Source organism: Artemia franciscana, chromosome 20 (assembly GCF_032884065.1).
Source record: "Artemia franciscana chromosome 20, ASM3288406v1, whole genome shotgun sequence".
In the NCBI taxonomy this organism is placed as follows: domain Eukaryota; kingdom Metazoa; phylum Arthropoda; class Branchiopoda; order Anostraca; family Artemiidae; genus Artemia; species Artemia franciscana.
This window is the reverse complement of record NC_088882.1, coordinates 21830676-21855945: the sequence shown is the minus strand read 5'-3', so window position 1 is coordinate 21855945 and position 25270 is coordinate 21830676. Positions and strand designations below refer to the sequence as shown.

At 33.9% G+C, this 25270-nt stretch overlaps 1 protein-coding gene across 1 annotated transcript in view; it reads right to left on the bottom strand.

The window, feature by feature from the left end:
* Positions 1-25270, bottom strand: part of LOC136040022 (voltage-dependent T-type calcium channel subunit alpha-1H-like) — a 351811-nt gene that overhangs the window by 161300 nt on the left and 165241 nt on the right. The window contains exon 13 of the mRNA XM_065724088.1: positions 6080-6225. Within this exon, the coding sequence (XP_065580160.1) occupies positions 6080-6225 (146 nt within the window). The remainder of the gene's footprint in view (positions 1-6079; positions 6226-25270) is intronic.

Here is a 25270-nt window from a genome sequence, read left to right as displayed (position 1 = left end):
AGGAAAGATCTAAACAAAGTGCTTGTCTTTTTAGTATTCTTGCAAGTTTAACGTGACTTTCTGTTTAAGTTTCTAATTCTCTTTCAAAGCTAAATAAGATCAAACTGATTCGGAGAAACAATAGACCAGCATTAATTCAAAGGTTTGATTTTGACTCATAATCAAATTCAATGCAAAGATGTTTTCCTTTTGGAAAATCAACACTTCTGAGAATTATTGCTAAAGAACGATAACAATCACAGAACAAAGAGATTCTATCAAAATTTTATTCAAAAACCTTCACAAAAGACGAAGAATAGTTTTTGCTGAAAAATATTTTGGCCATTACTTACAGCCTACAGAATATTTAAAATATATTAGAGAAGTTGTGAAACAGAGAGAGACAGAAAAAACTGTTTAAGAAAGCAGTAATCATAGAAAAGGCTTAGAAGATTTGATCCTTTAATCTAGAAGGTAAGCAGCCAAAGTCCTTATTAGCTTAGAAAATAATTCGATTTATCATGATTAATGAAAATATGAGACCTCTTATGTAAAAGCTCACATTCTATTCTTGAAGCTGGAAAGTGAGTACTACTAATTACTACTAATAACTCACCGCAGCACCAAGCCACCTGACACCAGCACAGCTACGCACGCTCCTCCTTCATCCTAACCTATCCAAAAACTCTCGCTTTATACCCTCCCAGGTAGTTCCCATCTCCTTTAAATCTTTTTTATTACATCTTCCCACACCAGCCACGGACAACCTACTTTCCATTTAGCCCTAGACGGTTGGCCATATATATATATATATATATATATATATATATATATATATATATATATATATATATATATATATATATATATATATATATATATATATATATATATATATATATATATAGATATATATATACATATATATATATATATATATATATATATATATATATATATATATATATATATATATATATATATATATATTTATCGATATACATATTATATATATATATATATATATATATATATATATATATATATATATATTATATATATATATATATATATATATATATATATATATATATATTTATATATTTATATATTTATCCATGTGTATATAATACATTTTATTAATATTATTTACATACAACAGTGATGGAGTAATAAAGAAGAAAAAGGGAAAGAAACAAATAAATTCTAAAAAATACAGACAAAATCAAAACAAAGAAGAACTGACAAGAAAATAGAATACCAATAAGGACATTTATATGTAAGAACAAACAAATCATCAATGAAGGACAATTTTAAAGGTTCTTTCACACGTAATCTGGCTCCAATATGTCTAATTCCTTTCCTGCACCGCGGCCACTGGAGTAGCAACTCCGTGCCGCGAGGACCAGGAGCTGTTGTTACTCCAGACAGTTAGCCGTAGCATATATTTCACATACTCGTAGAAACACCATTGTATATCTATATATATAAAAATAAGTTGTCTGTGTGTGTGTGTGTCGAGTGACGTCATGTTTGTGTGTCGACTGACGTCATGTTTGTCGACTGACGTCATTATAAGGAGTGAGCTGTATGCGTCATGAAGTTGTTTGTCGACTGACGTCATGTTTGTCAACTGATGAAATTACATACCGGGACACTGGGACACAAATGACGACCGGGACACAGGGAATATAAATGTCGACCGGGAACCTCAAAGAAAAATTACAGACTGGGACACCCGGACACAAATCACAACCGGGACACAGGGAATATAAATGACGACCGGGAGATAGGGACACAACTACAACGGGGATGCCGGGGGCACAGGCGGGATACCGGGATACAAATGACGACCGGGACACAGGGAATATAAATGACGACCGGGACACAGGGACACAACTACAACGGGGACGCCGGAGGGCACAGGGGGATATATAAATGACGACGGGGACACAGGGAATGTTCGATTAGCAATCACCATCAACAAAGCTCAAGGGCAATCATTAGAATCATGAGCTATGACTAAAAAAACTAAAAAAAAAGGTAAAAAACTAAAAACTAAAAAAAAGACCAATTCAAAAACCAACCAATGTATATACAGACCGGGACACCGGGACACAAATGACGACCGGGACACCGGGATACAAGGAATATAAATGACGCCCGGGACACTCAAAGAGAAATCACAGACTGGGACACCGGGACACAAATGACGACCGGGACACAGGGAATATAAATGACGACCGGGACACAGGGACACAACTACAACGGGGACGCCGGGGGGCACAGGGGGATATATAAATGACGACGGCGACACAGGGAATGGTCGATTAGCAATCACCATCAACAAAGCTCAAGGGCAATCATGAGAATCATGAGGTATAGATCTGAATACGGATTGTTTTCCCATGGACCATTATATGTTGCATGTTCAAGAGTCGGTAAACCTGACAATCTATTTATATGCACAGACAATGGGACAGCAAAGAATGTTGTATATTCGCATGTTTTATGTAGTTAAAAACATACATATATATATATATATATATATATATATATATATATATATATATATATATATATATATATATATATATATATATATATATATATATATATATATATATATATATATATATATATTATATATATATATATATATATATATATATATATATATATATATATATATATATATATATATATATATATATATATATATATATATATATATATATACATATATATATATATATATGTATATATATATATATATATATATATATATATATATGTATATATATATATATATATATATATATATATATATATATATATATATATATATATATATATATATCTATATTCACAGGTGGGACATAGGGACACAACTACAATGGCGCGTAACTAATATGGCGCGTAACGACTTACGCGCGCGGGGGGGCTTGGGGGGGGCGCGACGCGCCCCCTCCAACTAGGTGTTGGGGTGGCGCTTCGCGCCACCCCAACAGCTAGTATATATATATATATATATATATATATATATATATATATATATATATATATATATATATATATATATATATATATATATATATATATATATATATATATATATATATATATATATATATATATATATATTTATATATATATATATATATATATATATATATATATATATATATATATATATATATATATATATATATATATATATATATCTGTTCACAGGTGGGGCACAGGGACACAACTACAATGGCGCGTAACTAATATGGCGCGTAACGACTTAGGCGCGCGGGGGGCTTGGGGGGCGCGAAGCACCCCACCAACTAGGTATTGGGGTGGCGCGAAGTGCCACCCCAACAGCTAGTCCTTAATATCTTAAGTAGTAAGAAGAAACGAAAATCGTGCAAGGACGAGTAGATGCGGAACAGCAAATGCATTATAAACACAAGCTAAGATACGGCGGTAAAAATTTAAACATTAAAGCAATTAGTGAACTATACACATTCCTAGATTTTCTGGCCAAAAATCTTTCAAAAGTAGACTTGAGGCGTGAAGATTTGACCCAATCGGTACACCAAGATACGTTAGTGTATCTTGTGCTTTAGTGACATTCACCAAACTAAACATTTGTCCGGCAATCTAAGCTGTGATTGAACACCAGAAACTCAGTCTTTCTCTCATTAAATCGAAGACCAATAAGTTTATACTTCCTGTCGAGAATTCGAAAAGTTTCCTCAATTCCAACTTCAGTTCTACTTATATCAAAGATGTCATCCGCATAGTTAGCTAGTGAAGCATCAATACCTTTAAATATACATCTGGTTAGAACATTCTGTTGTGGCACAATGACAATATTATTAAACAGGGTTGGAGAAGTAACAGCACTTTGTGCAAGCTTTGTGCAATTTTGGGCCTTTCTTGGTCACAACATGGTTTTCAGCACTTGGCGACGTTATTCTATAAACAAGAGTTAAAATCCTGCGCAGACAGTCTCATGCCTATTACCTCCGACTCATTATATACTCATGCCAACAAATATTATACTAATACGGGGAGGCAACCAATAGTAGATAAATTACCTAGGAAGAGGTTTTTCAGCCTGAAAACACCCACCAAAACAGACCAAGCCGAGAAGAACTATCCTTTAATCAGAATCCTGTGTGAATGCTGTGACATTTACTAGGCTACAATTTTCTGGAGGAGCACCCATCCAAGAGTGGGAATAGAGTTGATCGCAAGGTCCCCAGTCTTGCAAGTACTTGGAAAGGGTCAAGGCAGCCCTTTGCAGAGATTGTTTTCCATAAACCTGGATCTTACGCCCTGACGCAGTTGACTTCCAATAGAGAACCCTCCAACGATGATGTCCTGCCTCACCATGCAATTTAACACATTACTGGGGGTAGGTTTGTAACCCAAAGGACGTGTGTACACGTCAGTGGGACCCGTTAAGTGTACATATGATAGGTCGTCTTCCTCCTTCACCGGAATTTACGGCCATAGGCGATGGTGCCCCAGTTTCTATTATGGACCCCCAGGGACAAAGTCCCCCCTTGGTTTTTGCCTACTATGCAGGTACCGTAAATATCTGTAAGGCGTTCCCCTATCGCCACCTGGGGACACGCTGAGTGGCCTGATGGAAATATGGCTAAAACCTAACACCTAAAAACAAAGGCAATAAAAAAAAATATAGTTATTAAGTTTACAATTTACGTAAAGAAAAAAATCAAATGAATAGAGAGCATTACAATTTTGATTTGTATAGCTAAGTCAGCATACTATATGGACCTAAAATGAGCCTGGTGCCCCTGTTTGTGAGGAACTGGTTTTCATTACAAATTGCAATTAAAATAAATTCGAAAATTTTGACAATAATGGTTCGCATACCTTTCGTTTTTCTTTAAATTTAGGCACATTTTTTTTTTCTTTTTCTTTACACTAGGCTGCTGGTAGAAAAGGATTCAACAATGTAGTCTGACCACTCAGCTGTCAGCATAATTAAAAGTTTGATAGCCTATAGGCTATTTCGGTCGAAGATGAGTGACGTATGTGTCATGGGCAAACTCAGCACCCGGAATCGACTGGTCCAGTCAGAATAGTGCTATAAATTGGATTAATTTTGAAACTAAATCAGAATACTTTTGACAGAAGAGGATTCTCTCAGGAAAAAGCAGACATACTTCATAAAAAAGAAAATTTTTGAATTAGCTCTAATTTATACCACTGGAAAGAGCATAAAAAGTTAGTGTAGAATAGATTTTTTTTTTGTTTTTTGGCTCTCCTAAAAATATACGAAATGGTGTATGTCGCACTTATAATTATCACAGCCGAGTTTCAAAATGTTGCTCATTTATATTGAAGTTAGGTGATTATGATAATTATGACAGTAACTACACAGAAATTTCGGTGGAATCAAGTATCATTCTAAAATATTTAGTTATTGTCTGTAATGTGCAATCTTAAGGACTTTTCTTGATAAATATCTAGTTAATTTGGACTGTTCTATAGACAATCCCTGGACGCTAAAGAGTCGGAAGAGGTATATTATGTCGACAAAAGTGAAAAATGAGATGAAGGAAACTGCTAATAGAGGGAACACACGTCAGACTGGTTCACTTCGAGCAACTCTATCTTCAAACATACGAATTCCAGCATGACATGGATTTCAGGAATATGGGTGCACATCTAGGCAGCAAAATTTAAAGTCACCTACCCCTACACTAGAGCTTTTCTCACTTGGAATTCAGCTCATTTATAGCATATTGAAACAGTAGCAGAAAGCAGAAATAGTCAAACAGTCAAAAGCAGAAGGCTTTTGGCAATTCATCCCAATAAAATGATAATAACTTGAAATATAGACTATTCAAAATTATTGGGAAATAACTTGGTCAGTGTAATGAAACTTAAAATCACACTTACCTAGTTTTTAAGACAATGCGTTGGAAAAATAGAATTACAAAGGGTATACTTGGACTGGACTCCAATATTGACATTACATCTAATCCGCTACAACAGTTCATGTTATTCGAAATATCATTGCTTAGTTACAATTGGCAACAAAACTGCGGAAGCATTGTAGGTAAACATTACATACCTGATTATGATATTCAATCCCCATTGAGAGTGTATTGACAAGAATACATCCCAAGATGGCACGTTGAAAATAATCGTGATCAACGATTCGTTGCACTCCAGATCGAATTTTGTTTTCGATGAAACAAATGGTTTCTGTAATTTTACCTAAAACGAAAAGTGGCGTATGAATATGCAGTGAAATAGTTCATTTGGACAAAAAAAAATTAAAAGAAAATGAAAACTTGACCATAATCCTTAAATGGCTAGAGCAAAGAGTATTGGAGGTTAAGAGTAAAAACTCAAGTGGTCTCAACGAAAAACACAACAACAATGACAATCAGCATTATCTACACCAGCCTGGCAAAATCCCGGGTGGTCTAAGCTTATTCAAGTTTGAATTTGTATTGTACAAACAAGTTTCTATTTTGGGAGGTTTTCCTTACAGGAATTTCTGCTTTTCAAGTTTATCTTGTATTGCTAGCGGGGTATTACTAATTCTGCTGAGTATAACTATAGGATACTGTGGAACAATCGTATTCATTTTCCTATTTTCTTTGAGATTGGGTAGGAAGTAAGGCCACAGTAGAAAAATGTGACGAAGGTAGGATAAGAACAAAATATCGAAGGAAAATATTAATAGAACTAAGAAATAAAATTGTCCTATGACTAGCAAACCATTAATTCTTCTTTGTTAAGAATGAGTTTTAGCACAGTTTCTAACTTTTCAAACTTACACATATCTTTTATATTTTTCTTGAATACTTCAGGCTACAATATTACTTCTTGTCTTATGCATGAAATAAATCAGTAGTCCAAAATCAAAACACGTTAAATATGAAAGTGAGCTTTAGGATTTTTTTTTGTTTAGTTGCAAAATGGTGGAACAAAAGCAAACAAAAAATGATGGCACATTTTCTCTATTTAATTTCTGCTAGAGTTTTTTTTAGTATTTCACTAAAAATAGTCAAACATACACAAAATTGACAAAAAGTATACATGCTGAAATTCCTTCTTAATAGTTGGTCTATCTTAGGATTTCCCTTATCCAGCATTGAATGAATGATTTTATTTAGTGATCAAACCCGTACAGAGTATATCACAATCTAATCTACAAAACACAGCACAAAATATCAGAAATTAAAAAAAAAACTAATTAGAACAAAGAAACAAATAAATACACAACATTTATTAATAGGAAGGGAATGAAGAGTATAAAGAAGAAGAAGAAGAATAAAATAAAGAAAAAATAACAATTATACAATATTCAGTCTCTTTGTTCGGTTCAAGAATTCTAATACGGCATACCGAACCTCTTTAATAAACCAGATAACATTAATGTTAAAAATATGGAGTAAGAAAACTCTTGCAATTTAAACTAAATTTTGGTTGTTTCAATTTAAAATCGAACAAATAATTCAAAACATTTATGAAAAAGGCGGCAGTTTGTCCTTTGACCTCACTAAGCCCTTGTTTTATTAGTTAGGATATGATTTATAGTTTTCTTTAATATTGATTAAATTGCCTAAATTTTCTTCCACAGTTTTATATTTTATAATGGGATGATAAAATAAAAGTTCTGCATCTAAAGTCGTTTTTGTAGGTGAAATCTATATTTCTTTTCCTCTTCTCCTTCTTATACATCTTTTTGGTGGGAAAAATGGAATACAAGAAACAAAGACACTAAAAATAGGAAGCTTACGCGGTACAAACTTTCTTAGCAGACCAAAATACAAACAGAAGCATTTTTGTGTTTACATGTATTGAGAAGAAATATTCTTACTGGAGAATTTATCAGTTTCAGTTTAAAACTGTTTAATAATTCAGGGTATATAAAGACATGTAATCATAATTACAATCAAGCTTAAATGAAAGGGGAATGAAAACAGGGAGCATTTTCAATATAATCCATCTGAAAAAAGACATATTTTTAAAATGTATAATTGAAAAATAAAACAATCATGTTTGGCTTAGGTTTTGCTCGTTTTGGATAGCGGACCTTAGTTACATGTTCCCAAGGATCTGAACTCGCCTAAAAGCAAAATTACAATGTTTATTCATAAAAGATTTACCAGTTTAACTTGAATATTTTAACATTATACATGGGGAAGGAGTAGAAGCATAAATTTTACATTTTGTTTCCCTCACACAATTTTCTGAATTCATGAAATGTCTGTGTTCTAGAATTGAAAGAGAATAGGATGTTTCAGGTCCCTTCTCTTGACCTAAGTTGAGTAAGGGCTATAATGTAGCACAACAGCGTTTGAAGTTAGGGAAACACAGTTAAAGTGTCATTTTGGCTTTAATTTCACTATTGATCTAATTTACTGCAAAATTAGGCACATAGTCCTGAATTTCTAGGATGCTGCTAGGATTTGTATTGAATCAATCTGAACACTAATTTCCCGAATTAACTTTAAGACTTGGTTTATACAGTATTGGGGTCATAGATTAAACACCATAAAAAAATGAAGAAACAAAATACGGTTATATTAATGCTTTATATTTGATGTTGTTTGGTCGAAAAGTTTTCAGGATTTCTAGAGTATGGATCTTATGTTTAAGTACATTTTTATGCAAACATAGTCTTGTTTGTTTCTAAAAATGGTTTATGCACGAGAGCTTTGTTTAAAACCTAAAAATAACCTAAACCAAAAATTCAAAGGCTTGAATTCTAAATAGTTCAATTGTTTTTTGTTTTATTTTTGAAAAGTAAAAAGAATAGGAAATATTCGATCCTCAGCTGGAGCATTTGGAGCTCTTATTAGACTCGTTGGCTAACTGGTTACGGCGAATGATTGTAGTTTTATGACCATTTCTTTTTTTTCAGCTCACCATATTCGTAGGGAAGAATTTTGAAGACTCTCTTCACTCGCCAGTCAAGACCAAAGTGGATGGGACCTCTTTCCTGGATCCACCTATGCCCTGAACCTATCCTAAAATGACATTTTGAGGTCATAGTAAATTTTTCAGATGGTTTAGATGGCTGATATTTTTATTTCCAATTTTCTATTCGGTAGAAAGAAACAGAAAGAAAAAGCAACTCAGACTTAACATAAATGTCTGCATCAAAATGATCTTGGAAAGGCCCTGATCCAGGTTTCGGTCATAATTTATCATATGCAACTCCCCTTGTCGGCCCTGATTCTAATAACATCGTTCAGTACAATGTGTATTCATTAGGAAACAAGGTAGGATGTAAATTACGGCATGATTCGTAATGCGCAGGCAATAAGATTTGGTTGTTATGTCGTTATCAATAATGTCAAGATATCGGCACTTATTATGGTAAGATCTATATCTGAGTTGCAGCGGTAGCTAGAGACCTAGTAAGAGACGAGCATGTCGAACAGTAAAAAAATAGCCCATAGCTTCTAAAATTAGAGTCAGATCAAAAAGAGAAATTTACTATTAAAAATTCCTTGTCAAACACCCTTATACAGGAAACAAGCTGTCCCACGGCTTGAATAACGAGGAAAGAACATTAGCTTCAAAAACAAGAAAAGTGGTTCCAAGCATGATATTCTGTATTGACGGCATCTTTTTACCGTTTTTTTTTCTCTACATCTATTGGGGCACTAATAGGCTATCGGGTAGCTTTGTAGTGGAAATATCATTAATATCTTCTCTCCTTTTGGAACAAAACTTGTTTGTATCAACTCCTAAAGTGCGTATCTCTACAACGTTGTGCTATATTTCAGCAGAATTTTTTTTTAGTTTTAGTCTTCAGTTCAGAACCGCTAAACAATTCAAAAAGAACATCTTCCAATAGTGTATAGAAAAGTTTTCTACGAGCTACATGAGAGACAAACAGGGAAACCTGGAAAGACTATGACCAGGAAATCAATAGACTCCCTGGGGATGAAAATGAGTGAATGCTGTCCAGAACTTCCTTGAACATTGCCTTTCATGCTTATTTTATGTTATGAACCTGCTAATCTAATTAAAAAGCTATAGATCATCAAGAGCAGCAAAGATAAACCCCACTGCAATATAAGGATCTACAAATTCACTTAATTTTGTATATATATATATATATATATATATATATATATATATATATATATATAATAAATAGCAAAAATAATAACTTCGCATGGACTTCCCGCCACACCAACACCTAGTTGGTGGGGGCGCTCCCCCCCCCCCAAGTCCCCCCACGCGCGTAAGTCGTTACGCGCCATTGTAGTTGTGTCCCCGTGTCCCACCTGTGAATATAGATATATATATATATATATATATATATATATATATATATATATATATATATATATATATATATATATATATATATATATATATATATATATATATATATATATATATATATATATATATATATATATATATATATATATATATATATATATATATATATATATGTTTTTAACTACTTAAAACTTGTGAATATACAATATTCTTCGCTGTCCCATTGTCTGCATTTCTCTGCTGTAAGATCTCTCTGTAAGAATCTCTGAATCTCTGCTGTAAGAAGACATGCGACACCGAGCATATGAGCGAGTAAAAAACTAAAATGATGAGCAAATACACACGCTGTTAGAAGAACAGCTTCGGCGTTTAAAAAAAATGCAAATGAAGAACAAAGACACACGCGGTTAGAAGACACGCGAGACCGAGAATGTGAGCAAATGAGAATGAAGAGCATACGCACACTCAGTTAGAAGACATGCGACGCTGAACATGTGAGCAACTCAATCAAAATCAACCTGTACAGCGAGAATCGAGACGCGTCAAAATTACGAATGATAGTAATGATGATTGTTTCTTTCTTCTTTTTTTTTTCCTTTTTTTTTCTCAATGTACTCGATCACTTAATTATTTTGTATGATAGGTTACAAATAAATACATACATACATTGGGAGTTGTGATAGTGAGGATCTGGGTCATTGACTTGGATAAGGTCATCAATACCTGCGATACCTGTGTTACAAAAACAAAGGTTTAGCGATACGTATTTCATAATGGCGAAAATGACGAAATGACAAGTCGAGGTAAAACGAACCAAACAAATTGAAAATGACAGTGATGATGATTGGATTTTGTATTTTTACATGAATAAGGTCATCAATTTCAGCCATATCTTTGAAAATTAAAAACTTGGACTAGATAAATCGTTGGAAAAAAAAACAAGTGTTTTTCCCACCACCTGAACAATTAAAAGAAACAAGGATTCGACGATGTGTCTCTCATAATGAAAACGACAATCCGAGACGAAATAAGAAGTTGTCGTTCCACCACCTGAATAATTAAAAGAAACTAAGGTTGGATGATATGTCTTTCATAAATACAAAAGAAAAGCAGAGGCAAAAGTTAAAGGTCCAATAAAAAAAACAGAAATTTACAAAGGCAACACTTATAATTTAAGGTCCATTTGGACGTCATGATATCAAGAGAATGCTCAAATTATTTGCTTTTAGAAAACAAGCGACAATTGAAATCCATATACAGAAGCCTGTCAAGTGCTGACTTCTGGGGCCCGGCGGCGAAAGAGCCTAGTGTTGAAGCCACTGGACTTCCGGCACTATATATATATATATATATATATATATATATATATATATATATATATATATATATATATATATATATATATATATATATATATATATATATATATATATATACTAGCTGTTGGGGTGGCGCTTCGTGCCCCCCCCCAAGCCCCCCCGCGCGCGTAAGTCGTTACGCGCCATATTAGTTACGCGCCATTGTAGCAGTGTCCCTGTGTCCCACCTGTGAATAGAGATAGATATAAATATATATTTTTAACTACGTAAAACATGCGAATATACAACATTCTTCGCTGTCCCATTGTCTGTGCATATAAATAGCATTTATGTTCCCTGTGTCCCGGTCGTCATTTGTGTCCTGGTGTCCCAGTTTGTATTTCCTCTTTGAGTGTCCCGGTCGTCATTTATATTCCCCGTGTCCCAGTGTCCCGGTCGTCATTTGTGTCCCGGTGTCCCGGTCTGTAATTTTTATTCAAACAATCCCTGTGTCTCAGTCGTCAATTATATATCCCACCTGTGCCCCCGGCGTCCCCGTTGTAGTTGTGTCCCTGCGTCCTGGTCGTCATTTATATTCCCGGTCGTGATTTGTGTCCGGGTGTCCCAGTCTGTAATTTTTCTTTGAGGTTCCTGGTCGTCATTTATATTCCCTCTGTGTCGGTCGTCATTTGTGTCCCGGTCTGTAATTTATCTTTGAGTGTTTTTTCTTGTTAGTTTTTTTTAGTTTTTTACATTTTTTCAGTTTTTTTTTCTTCTTTATTTTTCAGCGTCACTATGAAGTACATATCGCCGAACCTTCAGTCATTTTACAATTAAACATTTTTCCGTGAACGCATGTCTTAAATACCATTAATGACGTCACCGTCAAAGCAAAAATGACGACAACTAATTTCATGACGTCAGTGAACACAGAAACATGACGTCACCTGATCCACAGACAGACAGACAGACAACTTATTTTTATATATATAGATATATATATATAAGTCAACTAGAATATAAATATATGATGGATAAGAATCATCCAATTAATTTAAAACATGCTTTGTCAAATAATAAAAGATATTTAGATGATATTTTGGTCTTAAATTGTAAGGATTTCATTGATATTTCTAAAAATATATATCCATCAGAGCTTATTCTTGAGCCTAGTCATGGCGCTGGTCATGAAGATCATTTCTTAGATTTAAATATTAATATTTGTGATAATAATAAATTAAGTTTTAAAGTGTATAATAAAACGGATGATTTTGATTTTGAAGTGATTAGTTTCCCATTCCCTGAAAGTAATATACACTCAAATATCACATATTCAGCGTTTTTCTCACAGTTACTTCGTTATGCAAGGATTTATAGTAATTATATTGATTTTAAAAATAGATGTAAAATCTTAAGCCAAAAATTGATATCAAGAGGTTTTTCTGCAAATAAATTAACTTTGCAATTTAAAAAATTTAGTTTTCATTATAACGAACTTTTAAATAAATATCAAAAGAATTATCTAGAAATACTTAAAGAAATTTTCAACTAATTTCGGAGGTTCGAGAAATGTTGTCGCAACGCCATTTATTTTGAATTGTGTTTCTAATTGAGCGGATTTTCTTAAAAATTAGCCACATGGTAAAGATGAATTCTATAATTGTTTAGTTCATTCAGGTTTTTTGCAATGTGTTAATATTTGTGATTTGGTAAAATCTATAATATTTAGTTTACCTATTGTTGCTAAAGGGAGGGATATATTAACAGGATAAGCTTGTTTTGGTTTTACTTGGTTGTTTTACATTTGCAGGTTTTTTTTTTCATAGGCATGTATTTTGGGGGTGATACCTGACGCGGGGATGCCATGGATATTCTGTGGTAGCCACAACACTGTGCTAGGTAGAGAATTTAGAGTGGCGAAACCCTATATAGGCCAGTGTATTCTCCTGATGAGCCCTTTATGTTGGGTGCCTCTGAATTATTTGTCTATATTATTTTTCTATTGTTTGGTAAATGACGACTTATACTTATTGACGACATGACTGCCTGTCCATGGATTATTCTTTATGGTTGATTGTGTGTGGCTATGCTGTTTGACCTATGAGATTGTATGGATGAGTAGGGTTAAGGCCTCATTCAAGTGCTGGTCTATATTAATCACTAATTTAGGAAAACAGTCTTCCTTTTCTCCTTCTGTCTCTCTTTTTTTATGTTTGTGCTGTTGCATTGGTGATTTATCTATATATATATATATATATACATATATATATATATATATATATATATATATATATATATATATATATATATATATCTATATATATATATATATATATATATATATATATATATATATATATATATATATATATATATATATATATATATATATATATATATCATCATCATCATCATCATCATCATTTTATTTATAACCCATCACAAAAAAAAACTGGGCAGAAAGCCCAGAAAAAGGCTGAGTAAAAATCAAGAAAAGAAAAAACCAAAAAGAGACAACAGAAACAAAAACACACCTTGACAACTACAAGCAAGGGACAAACAGAAATGACCAAATTACGGAAATGGCATTCCGTAGTTAAATCACAAATGTACTTCTCTATGACTCCAGCTGGGTTTACAAAATGATACTTTTTTTGCAGAAAAGAATTACTTGTCAAAGTTTGAATTTCCATTAAATACTTTGCAAATTTAAAGTAAAGGAGATGAACTTACTTTCTTTTGCCACAATTAAGAAAAGACCAAACATGAGCAAGGGCTAGTAAGTGAGGAACTGTAGGCTATTATATAAGTGAGAATGGTGAACTCTGCTTAGAAAATAATAAAAAAAAACAAGTTTTTTTTAACTGAAAGTAAGAAGCGACATTAAAACTTAAAACGAACAGAAATTATCCCATATATGGAAGGGACTGTTCCCTCTTCACCGCCTCGCTGTTTGCGCTAAAGTTTGACTCTTTCTCTCAACTCTACTTTTTAAAACAGTAAGAACTTTAGCCTAAAGAGCAGGGCATTGAAGCGGGAACAGCTCCTTTCATATACGGGATAATTTCTGTTCGTTTAAAGTTTTAATGTCGCTTCTTACTTTCAGTAGAAAAAATTTTTTTTTTCTTAAATTTAATTTCTGAACTTTTTTTTAGTTAATCCATGCTTTGATTTCGGCTCTCCGCAGATGAATAATTAAAGCGAAATTTGCATATTTATTTATTTGGCTAAATGGCTTTCCCATAGTTTTGATAGAACGATTATGAGAAAAAATGAGGGGGGAGGAGGCCCAGTTGCCCTCCCAATTTTTTGGGTACTTAAAAAGGCAACTAGAACTTTTAGTTTTTTACAAACGTTTTCATTAGTAAAATATATACGTAATTTACGAATTAGATTGCGTAACAAACTTCTATATTCGTATGTTTTTATTACGTATATGAGAGGCTTCGCCCACTCGTCCATAACTCGCTCTTTACACTAAAGCTTAAATTTTGTCCCTTGAATCAATAAGGCCGTAGAACAAATAGTTGAAATTACTAAGTATACTTTAGCATAAAGAGTGAGGTATTAGGAGGTGGTGAACCCCTTATATGCGTAATATTTTCTGTTTGTTTTAAGTTTTAATGATACTCCTTACTTTCAGTGGAAAAAACTTTTTCATATTTATTTTTTCATTGTTTTTTTAAATAATGCTAGAAAATGCTGCGACCCCTTCATGAAATCTTCTTCCCCCATGATAAATTCCTTCATGGAAAGTTTCCCCCACATAACCCCCTCGTCTCAAACCCTCCTCCCAACCCAAAAAATCCCCCTGAAAACGTCTGTACACTTCGAAATAACTATTACTATATGCAAACAGTGGTCAAAGTTAGTAACTTGCAGCCCCTCCCACGGGGACGGTGGGGTAGTAATTTGTCCCCAAAGATATAGTTTTAAGGTTTTTCGACTATGCTGAATAAAGTGGCTGTCTCAGAATTTTCATCCGACGACTTTGGGAAAAAAATGAGCGTGGGAGGGGGCCTAGGTGCCCTCCAATTTTTTTTGGTCACTGAAAAGGGAACTAGAACTTTTTATTTCTTTCGAATGAGCCCTCTCGCAAAATTCTAGTGCCACTGGGTCGATACGATCACCCCTGGGAAAAAAAAGAAAAACAATAAACACGCATCCGTGATTTGTCTTCTGGCAAAAAATACAAAATTCCATATTTATTTTTTCATTGTTTTTTTAAATAATGCTAGAAAATGCTGCGCCCCCTTCATGGAAATCTTTTTCCCCCATGATAAATTCCTTCATGGAAAGTTTCCCCCACATAACCCCCTCGTCTCAAACCCTCCGCCAACCCAAAAAATCCCCCTGAAAACGTCTGTACACTTCGAAATAACTATTACTATATGCAAACAGTGGTCAAAGTTAATAACTTGCAGCCCCTCCCACGGGGACGGTGGGGTAGTAATTTGTCCCCAAAGATATAGTTTTAAGGTTTTTCGACTATGCTGAATAAAGTGGCTGTCTCAGAATTTTGATCCGACGACTTTGGGAAAAAAATGAGCGTGGGAGGAGGCCTAGGTGCCCGCCAATTTTTTTTGGTCACTGAAAAGTGTACTAGAACTTTTCATTTCTTTCGAATGAGCCCTCTCGAAAAATTCTAGAGCCACTGGGTCGATACGATCACCCCTGGGAAAAAAAAGAAAAACAATAAACACGCATCCGTGATTTGTCTTCTGGCAAAAAATACAAAATTCCACAATTTTGTATATAGGAGCTTAGAACTTGTACAGTAGGGTTCTCTAATACGCTGAATCTGATGGTGTGATTTTCGTTAAGAAATTAACGAATTTCGCTAAAAATTCTATGACTTTTAGAGGGTGTTTCTCCCTATTTTCAAATTAGGGCAAATTTTTTCAGGCTCGTAACTTTTGATGGGTAAAACTAAACTTGATAAAACTTATATATTTAAAATCAACATTAAAATACAATTCTTTTGATGTAACTATTGGTATCAAAATTCTGTTTTTTAAAGTTTGGGTTACTATTGAGCCGGGTCGCTCCTTACTACAGTTCGTTACCACGAACTGTTTGATACGAAAAGTTTGAAGCCAGGGAGGCATACGCATCTTGGGTCTTACTGGCATAATTTTTAATTGCCAGGTTTACAGTTTCTTTCAGGTTTGCTCCAATAGGCATGCCCAGGTAAGTAAGGCTGCTAGTAAAAAAACCTCAGAGCCGGATAGATTTATTGAATTTCTATTCCCTCTAGAGTTGAACAGTAGAACAACTTTTTTTTCAGTGCAAGCTCAATCGACTGTGTTCGCACTCTTCTTAGAGAAACTCAAAGGTTGAAGAGGTTGAAAAGGTCGAAAAGGTTGAAGAGATTGCAAGAAAGGAGAGGAAAAACAACTGAAAAGACTACTGCCTCGGACATAATACGTGTTATCGTAGAACTTGATTTGAAACAGTTCATATGGCCTGTAATCGTCCCTCGGAGCTTTAATGAATGTCCAGTATTAAATCCTGACATCAGCGTCCGGCTTGATAAACTTGTTTATGACTATCCCGAAAGCTTGAAAAAAAACTGTCTTCTATTGAGCGTATCGAATCCAATTTAGAGAAAAAAATAACGCCTGGCAATGATCTTGATATCAATCCCCCCATTGCGCCCCCCCCCCATGAATGGCCGCCTCTCCCACAAAAGACTGTTGCATTAGAGACCATAGTGATAAAAAACCCACCCGCTCTCCTACTAAAGGATCCTATCTGCCGCAAGAAAGAATTTTATAAGACAGGGTGTGCAAATAGTCGTTATGTTAAAGCGACTAAGGATAGTGTTATGGTATCGGTACCATTTTAAGATGCATCGAAGCTCAGTTGTGATCTAAAGGTCAATTTTTCTGAAAGCATAATAACTTCTAAGCCTCGGCAATTTTTTGGAATTATAAGAAGTGTTGACATTGGTTTTGATGTTAGTGCCTACGCATCGGACTTTTAGGGTATAATTGAGTTCAATCAGCTAGGAAATCGCAAACTGTAAGAGTTATTTTTCAAACAGAAGAATACCTGCATTTTTACATTACACATGGCATCAAATTTGGTTATGAGCTTTTCCGAGTGGAACGTGATCGTATTCAGCCTAGGCGGTGTATTAAATGTCAAAGTTTTAACCATGGTCAAAATCAATGTAAATCTGAATGTTTCAAATGTACCCGATGTAGCGGTAATCACATTTCGACTAAAGACTCCCCATGTCAAGCGCCAGTTAAATGCGCCAGTTGTGGTTCAAATGATCATGCAATTTACAGCTTTAGGTGTACGATTTTAAAGGAATTTTGTAAATGACTGTAATACTTTGTGTTACATCCTTTAATTCAAATGGTGTGTTAGGGAAAATCATAGTTTTTTGAATGAAAATTCATCGTTATTATGTCTTCAAGAACACAACCTCCTTGATCATTCATTGAATCTGCTTTCCAGTTTGTCTACTCAGCATTATATTTTTGCTGTTCCCGCTACGCCGACTGCTGGACATCCCTCCGGTGGTATAGCTACTATTTTACCCAAGTCTCTTAATGCAACTATTCTAGCAATTGATACATTTTTTTTGCTTGTAGTTTTTCAAACGTTGTTTCAATTAATTGTCATTTTCCGACTGATTACCATGATGATATTTCTTTTGATGCGTTTACTCAATGCTGTTTTAATCTTAGTTGTTTTGTCTCTAGTTTACAGTCGAATTTGCTTACGTATATTTTAGGCGATTTTAACTGTGATCCAAACATAGCGAATGAAAGGGGTACAATTTTATCATCTTGTCTTCCTAATTTTTCTGTTTTACCGAAGTCCCAGGATTTTACTCATATTCATTGAAGTGGTAGTACAACTAATATTGATCATGTTTTTTCTTCTAACCCAAGTGATTCTTTGCCTGTGGTTATTGTAATCGATGATTTCCCAGTTAGTGACCACATGCAGCTTCAGTTCCTTTTACCCCCTTTGCCTTCTCGTCCTTCCCCAGTTTGTTTTTCAGGTAATAAGGTTCCTAAGTTTTTTGATCGGATTTATTGGAATTCAAATTTTATACCGCTTTACCAAGAAAGAGTTGGGACTTTAATTGATAAAGTGTCTATTCCTGATAGCTTGGATTCAATGGACAGTAATCCATCTTTGACTATTAATTGTCTTTATTTTGAATTAGTCCATTGCTTAAAGTATGATGCTGCGGCAGTTTTTCCTACTAATAGGATAAGATTGGGCACGCAGAAACCTTTTTGGAGCCTCAATCCTTTTTTGGTAGATTCTAATAAGGCGGCAAAACAATCGTATTGGGAATGGCGGGCGCTTGGTAAGCCTAGAGACTCGCATCCAGCTTTTTTGCTAATGAAAAAGGGAAAGGCCGAATTCCAAGTGGAGCTCCGTCATCATATAATAACCTGATCATAGAAAAAGCTTCTTCAAATATTGATAACGACAAGGACAAGAATCTCCTTTGGAAAGTTCTCCGAGGCAATAGGCGGACTAACATGCCTAATACTAATTCCACACCATCGCTAAAAGAGTGGGAAAAATATTTTTCTAAGTTGTCGACTTCGCACGATTCTAACAGTGTTGTGTTGCAATTGGATGAAAGGTTAAAGAATATTTCAACTGATTCAGGATATCTGAGGATATGTTATGTAAAGCAATCAAAATACTAAAGGCGCAGTCGGCTAAGGATCATGATGGCGTATTTGCTAATCACCTCAAACTTGCTCCTTCTTCTTTTCTTATTACTCTACTGGCATTTTTCAACCTTTTACTTATAACTGGTTTAGTACCATCGTCATTCTATATTGGCATAGTTACGCCTATTCCTAAGAGCGGGAAGAAAGACTTGTCATCTTGTAGTTCCTGGAGGCCAATTACTAGGGGTTCTATGTTGGGAAAGGGTTTGAGTTGTATTTGAAGGATCTTCTTGAAATTCTTGACGTTGGTTCTAATCAAGTTGGTTTCAAGAGAGGTATGGGATGTGACCACGCCCATGCATCTTTCAGCAAAGTTATTGAAGAAGTGAGAACCTCTGGTCAACCGCTATATGCCCTCTTGGTTGATATCAAAGGGGCCTTTGATACCATATCTCATGCATCTGCACTGCTCGATTTAATCCATGCTGGATTGCCCCTGGCTGTCATTCGAGTCCTTCGCTCTTGGTATTCTGGATTAAAGATCCGTATCTGTCCGAGGTCGTCTTCATCTCAGTCCAAATCAATTCAAGTGGGTAGAGGAATTAGACAAGGAGGAATTATTTCTCCTTATTTATTCAATTCATGTTTAGCTACTGCCCTTAATTCTCTTTCCTGCTATTTTGTTTCATTATCTCGAAATCTGTCTTACATTGCATATGCTGATGACATTATCCTTCTAAGCCGGTCCAAGTCTAGTCTTGTTTCTAATTTTAATATTTTAATTAATTGTTTAAAACGTTTGGGCCTTTCTATCAGTTTTGAAAAATGTTAATTTTTTGTTGTAAATTGTTTAGAGGATAATGTCAGGACGACTCTCGATTGCGGCAATGATGTTATTTTCCAGTCATCGCCAATAGTCACTTATTTGGGATTACCTTAGGCTACTTCGAAAACAGATTTTAAACCAGTCCTGGTTCAGCATGTTCAGATGAAATTACGCAAGGCATTCGGTCTTTTAATTCGTTTTCAGGGTCTTTATCGTCGGGGCGTCCTTGGTCGTATGTATAGCGCTGTGGCTCTGCCTCACGTATTGTTCCCGCCCCTCCTCTTCCGTAATTTCAGACCTTCTGATCTTTCACCCATTAAAGTTTCTTATTTTAAATTTTGCAAATTTTTACTTGGTTTCCCCCTTTCTTTTAGTAACACTGAGATTGTTTTAAAGCTTAATGTGAAGGATCCAGTTGTTTGTATAAAGAAAAAATATAAAACATTTGAAAACAAGGCGAAAATTATCCTTTTAGGCCACAATTTATTTCAGTTTCTTAGTTCTGGCTCCTGATGATTTATAGGCTAAATTATTTAGCAAGTGTTTTGTATTTTTTTTTCTTTTTTTAAGTGTTTGATCAATATTTGATATTTTTTATTGTAAGCGTTATGATTTGTCTTTTCTTTATATTATATTGTAGCCTACTCCTCATTTTTTGAGGGGAATAAAGCAAAACAAATAAAAAAAAAAAAATAAAATAAAAGCACAGTTCAGCTTATCCTGAGCACCGGTAACACAATTATTAAAGAAAGCTGGAGAAGTCGGAGCTTTGGCGTACACATTTCAGAATCGGAAATAGTTGACTACCATCTTTAATCCTTCAGATTTCTATACATGAATCTTAAACAAGTGATTACCGCAGCCTCAGTACCTTTCAAAAGTCCAAGGATTTTGGATTAAAATGGAATATTTGTGGACACCAAGTCATGGCTAATTGTAGACAAAGCCAAGACAGATAGTCCAATTGAGTGAGAGGAAATTCTGGCATTAAACCCCTCTTATTAGGATTGTACAAAAATGATGTTAGTTCATTTGTTAACAGATATGTCTATCTATTATTCGTCCATGCGTCATTCCTAGGGCAGTAGAGCTAAGGTAGATGGTCATAGACCTAAGATAGACATAGAACCTATATTATTCCAAGCGTTTGGTTAAATGGCACGCGTAAACGGCGTGAGTAAGTGTGCCTCTCTTATTGGACCAATACTTGTTTTTTATCTTTTAGCAACTCACGCCTGCCAAGAATCTCAGGCAGGTTCAAGGGCGGATCCAGGCCCCCCCCCTGGATAATAACCCTGATGAAGTTAGATCTTGTCTTATAAATACCCTTTTATAACAGCCAAAAAGGTTAAGCCCCCTACCACTTCCACATCCAAAAATTTACAGGTAATGAAAATACTATCTAATCTCCGCAAATACCCTTATATTATAATAACCAAAGCAGACAAAAGCAATTCACTTGTTGTCATGGATACGACAGACTATGACAACAACATTCCTTCACATTTAAATGACACAACTACATATAAAACAATAACTCATTATCCTACTGATCAGTTTGTTAATAAAATTATAAATGAACTGAAGCAGCTAAAACAAAATGGTGAAGTCACCCCACAATTATGCAATAAATTTTTTTCCCGTGGTAGTTTATGTCCCAAACTCCACGGTTTACCAGAAATACATGAACAAGGTATTCCATGAAGAACTATCGTAGCATGTACTGAAGCCCCCGCTTCCAATATTGAGAAATGGCCATAAACAGCTTTCAAACTTTTATTGTATTCCCAAAATTCTTATATTCGTAATTCGGCAGATTTAGTTAAAAAACTTAGTAACACAAGTATTTCAGAAAACACAATAGTTAGTAGTTTTGACATTGTTTCCATGTATACGACTATAGATGCGGCTATTTCTGAGCAATTATTAAAAAAAAATAGAAGAAAATTACCACTTAATCGAGGTTTCAGCGACAGGAATTAATTGTGATGTATTAATTATTCTAGTCAAAATTTGTAATAAGCTGTCTATCTATTTTCAGCTTCGTGATTCTCTTTATCACCAAAAAAGGGGGTTACCCATGGGGGCACCTTTATCAGGGCTATTGGCAAATATTTATGTCGAGAACCTTGCAAATTGGGCATTAAACTCTTATTTTTAAGACATGTTTATTGGGGTCACTATATGGATGATGTAATTTCACTTTGGAATTATGGGGAAGCTGAACTTCGGGGCTTCTTAGATTATCTTAATACTTCTGACCGAAATTTGAAGTTCATCCTAGAAGTTGAAATTGAAAATAAATTACCGTTTTTAGGTGTATTAATTATCCATAATACTGATAAAATGGATTTTACTATCTATCGAAAGCCAACGCAAAACAAAAGATATCTTCATTTTAATCCAAATCACCCCCCACAAGTTAAAAGAGCAGTTGTAACTTCTCTCATTAGTCTTGCCCTGAACATTTGCTCCGATTCGTATATAAATGCCCCATCGTAAATGGATACCCCATTCCTTTTGTCAATAAGATAATTAACCGTAGACTAAAAAGACATTCCCGTAAAATCGAAGAAGATATTTTGCAATGTGAGGCTACTGGTAAGCCCTCAAATATTATCTATTTTCCGTGTACCCCAAAAATCACAACAAAATTAAAAAATATTTGCACAAAAAATAACCTTTATTTAGTTTTACTAATAATATTAAAATCATTAATTTCTTAAATTCTGGTAAAGATAAAACACCAGTTACTCGCCAAAGAGGGGTCTATCAAATGCCTTGCGACAGTGGAAATTACTATGTTGGCAGGGCCCATCAGAATCTAGAAAAACGGCTACACCAGCATAAAAAAGACATTATTTTCAAATAGCTGTAATAACTCCTTTGATTCTGCTTTAGGTTGGCATATATTTAATAATCCCTCCCACACGATACTTTTTGAAAAATCTTCACTCATCAGTAACGATCTGGGGATAAAACAGGTGGTTTGGGAATCAATCGAAATTAGTCTCAAAATAAATAATAATATTTCATTGAATAGGGACTTGGGGGAGTACTCACTAAATTCTTTATACTCAAACTTAATTAAAAATGATCTAACAAAATATTTTACTAGACCAGTTTATAATAGTATTGAACCAGTTACAAGAAGACCTTTGAGGCAGGCTGCTAAAAAGGCAAGGTTAGCTTTGAAAACTTGCATTTAATCATTTTTTTCTGTTTTGTTTGAATGAATTTATCATCTCACTTCATTCTATTTATCAGTCCCGGTTGAACTTCGTTGAAGTAAGGATGCTAGGGCTGTTTTTAAAAAAGTTTTTTTTTAAGTTTATATATATATATATATATATATATATATATATATATATATATATATATATATATATATATATATATATATATATATATATATATATATATATACATATCTATCTATATATATAAAAATAAGTTGTCTGTCTGTGGATGGATGGATGGATGTGTCAGGTGACGTCACCTGAAAAAACTGGATTAGGTGACGTCAAAACTGAAAAAACTAAAAAAAGGCAAAAACTACAAAAAAAACTAAAAACTAATAAAAAAAATAAAAAAGCTAAAAAACTAAAAAAACTATAAAGGTAAAAACCAATAAAAAACTAAAAAAAAAACTGAAAAAACTAAAAAAAGGCAAAAACTACAAAAAAAAACTAAAAACTAATAAAAAAAGTAAAAAAGCTAAAAAACTAAAAAAACTAAAAAAACTAAAAAAAGGTAAAAAACTAAAAAAAATAAAAAATAAAAAAAAACTAAAAAAAAGGAAAAAACTGAAAAATAAGCTAAAATAAAGGTAAAAACCAATAAAAAACTAAAAAAAAAAGGAAAAAACTAATAAATGACGACACTCAAAGAGAAAGCGACCAGGACAAAAGGAATGTTCGATTAGCAATCAACAAAGCACCGGGACACAGGGAGTATAAATGACGACCAGGACATAAGTAAAAAAAAAAAAACTATCTATATATATAAAAATAAGTTGTCTGTGGATCTGTGGATCGTGGATCAGGTGACGTCACCTGAAAAAACTGGATCAGGTGACGTCAAAACTGAAAAAAACTAAAAAAAGGCAAAAACTACAAAAAAAACTAAAAACTAATAAAAAAAATAAAAAAGCTAAAAAACTAAAAAAACTAAAAAAAGGCAAAAACTACAAAAAAAACTAAAAACTAATAAAAAAGCTAAAAAACTAAAAAAACTAAAAAAAAGGCAAAAACTACAAAAAAACTAAAAACTAATAAAAAAAATAAAAAAGCTAAAAAACTAAAAAAACTAAAAAAACTAAAAAAAGGTAAAAAACTAAAAAAACTAAAAACTAAAAAAAAACTAAAAAAGGTAAAAACTAAAAGAACTAAAAAAGAAAAAAATAAATGACGACACTCAAAGAGAAAGCGACCAGGACAAAAGGAATGTTCGATTAGCAATCAACAAAGCACCGGGACACAGGGAGTATAAATGACGACCAGGACACAAGTAAAAAAAAAAATTAACAAAACTAAAAAGAAGGTAAAAACTACAAAAAAACTAAAAAGAAAAAAAAACTAAAAACTAATAAAAAAACTAAAAAATCTAAAAATCTAAATAAACTAAAAAAGAAAAAAAAAGGAAAAAAATAAAGGAGAAAAACAAAACTAAAAAACGAATGTATATACAGACCGGTACACCGGGATACAAATGACGACCGGGACACAGGGAATATAAATAACGACCGGGACACAGGGACACAACTACAACGGGGACACCGGGGGAAACAGGGGGATATAAATGACGACCGGGACAAAAAAACTAAAAAGAAATAAAAACTAAAAACTAATAAAAAAAACTAAAAAATCTAAAAATCTAAATAAGCTAAAAAAGAAAAAAAAAGGAAAAAAATAAAGGAGAAAAACAAAACTAAAAAACGAATGTATATACAGACCGGGACACCGGGATACAAATGATGACCGGGACCCGGGACACAGGGAATATAAATGACGACCGGGACACAGGGACACAACTACAACGGGGACACCGGGGGAAACAGGGGGATGTAAATGACGACCGGGACACCGGGACAGGGAATGGTCGATTAGCAATCACCATCAACAAAGCTCAAGGGCAATCATTAGAATCATGAGGTATAGATCTGAATACAGATTGTTTTCCCATGGACCATTATATGTTGCATGTTCAAGAGTCGGTAAACCTGA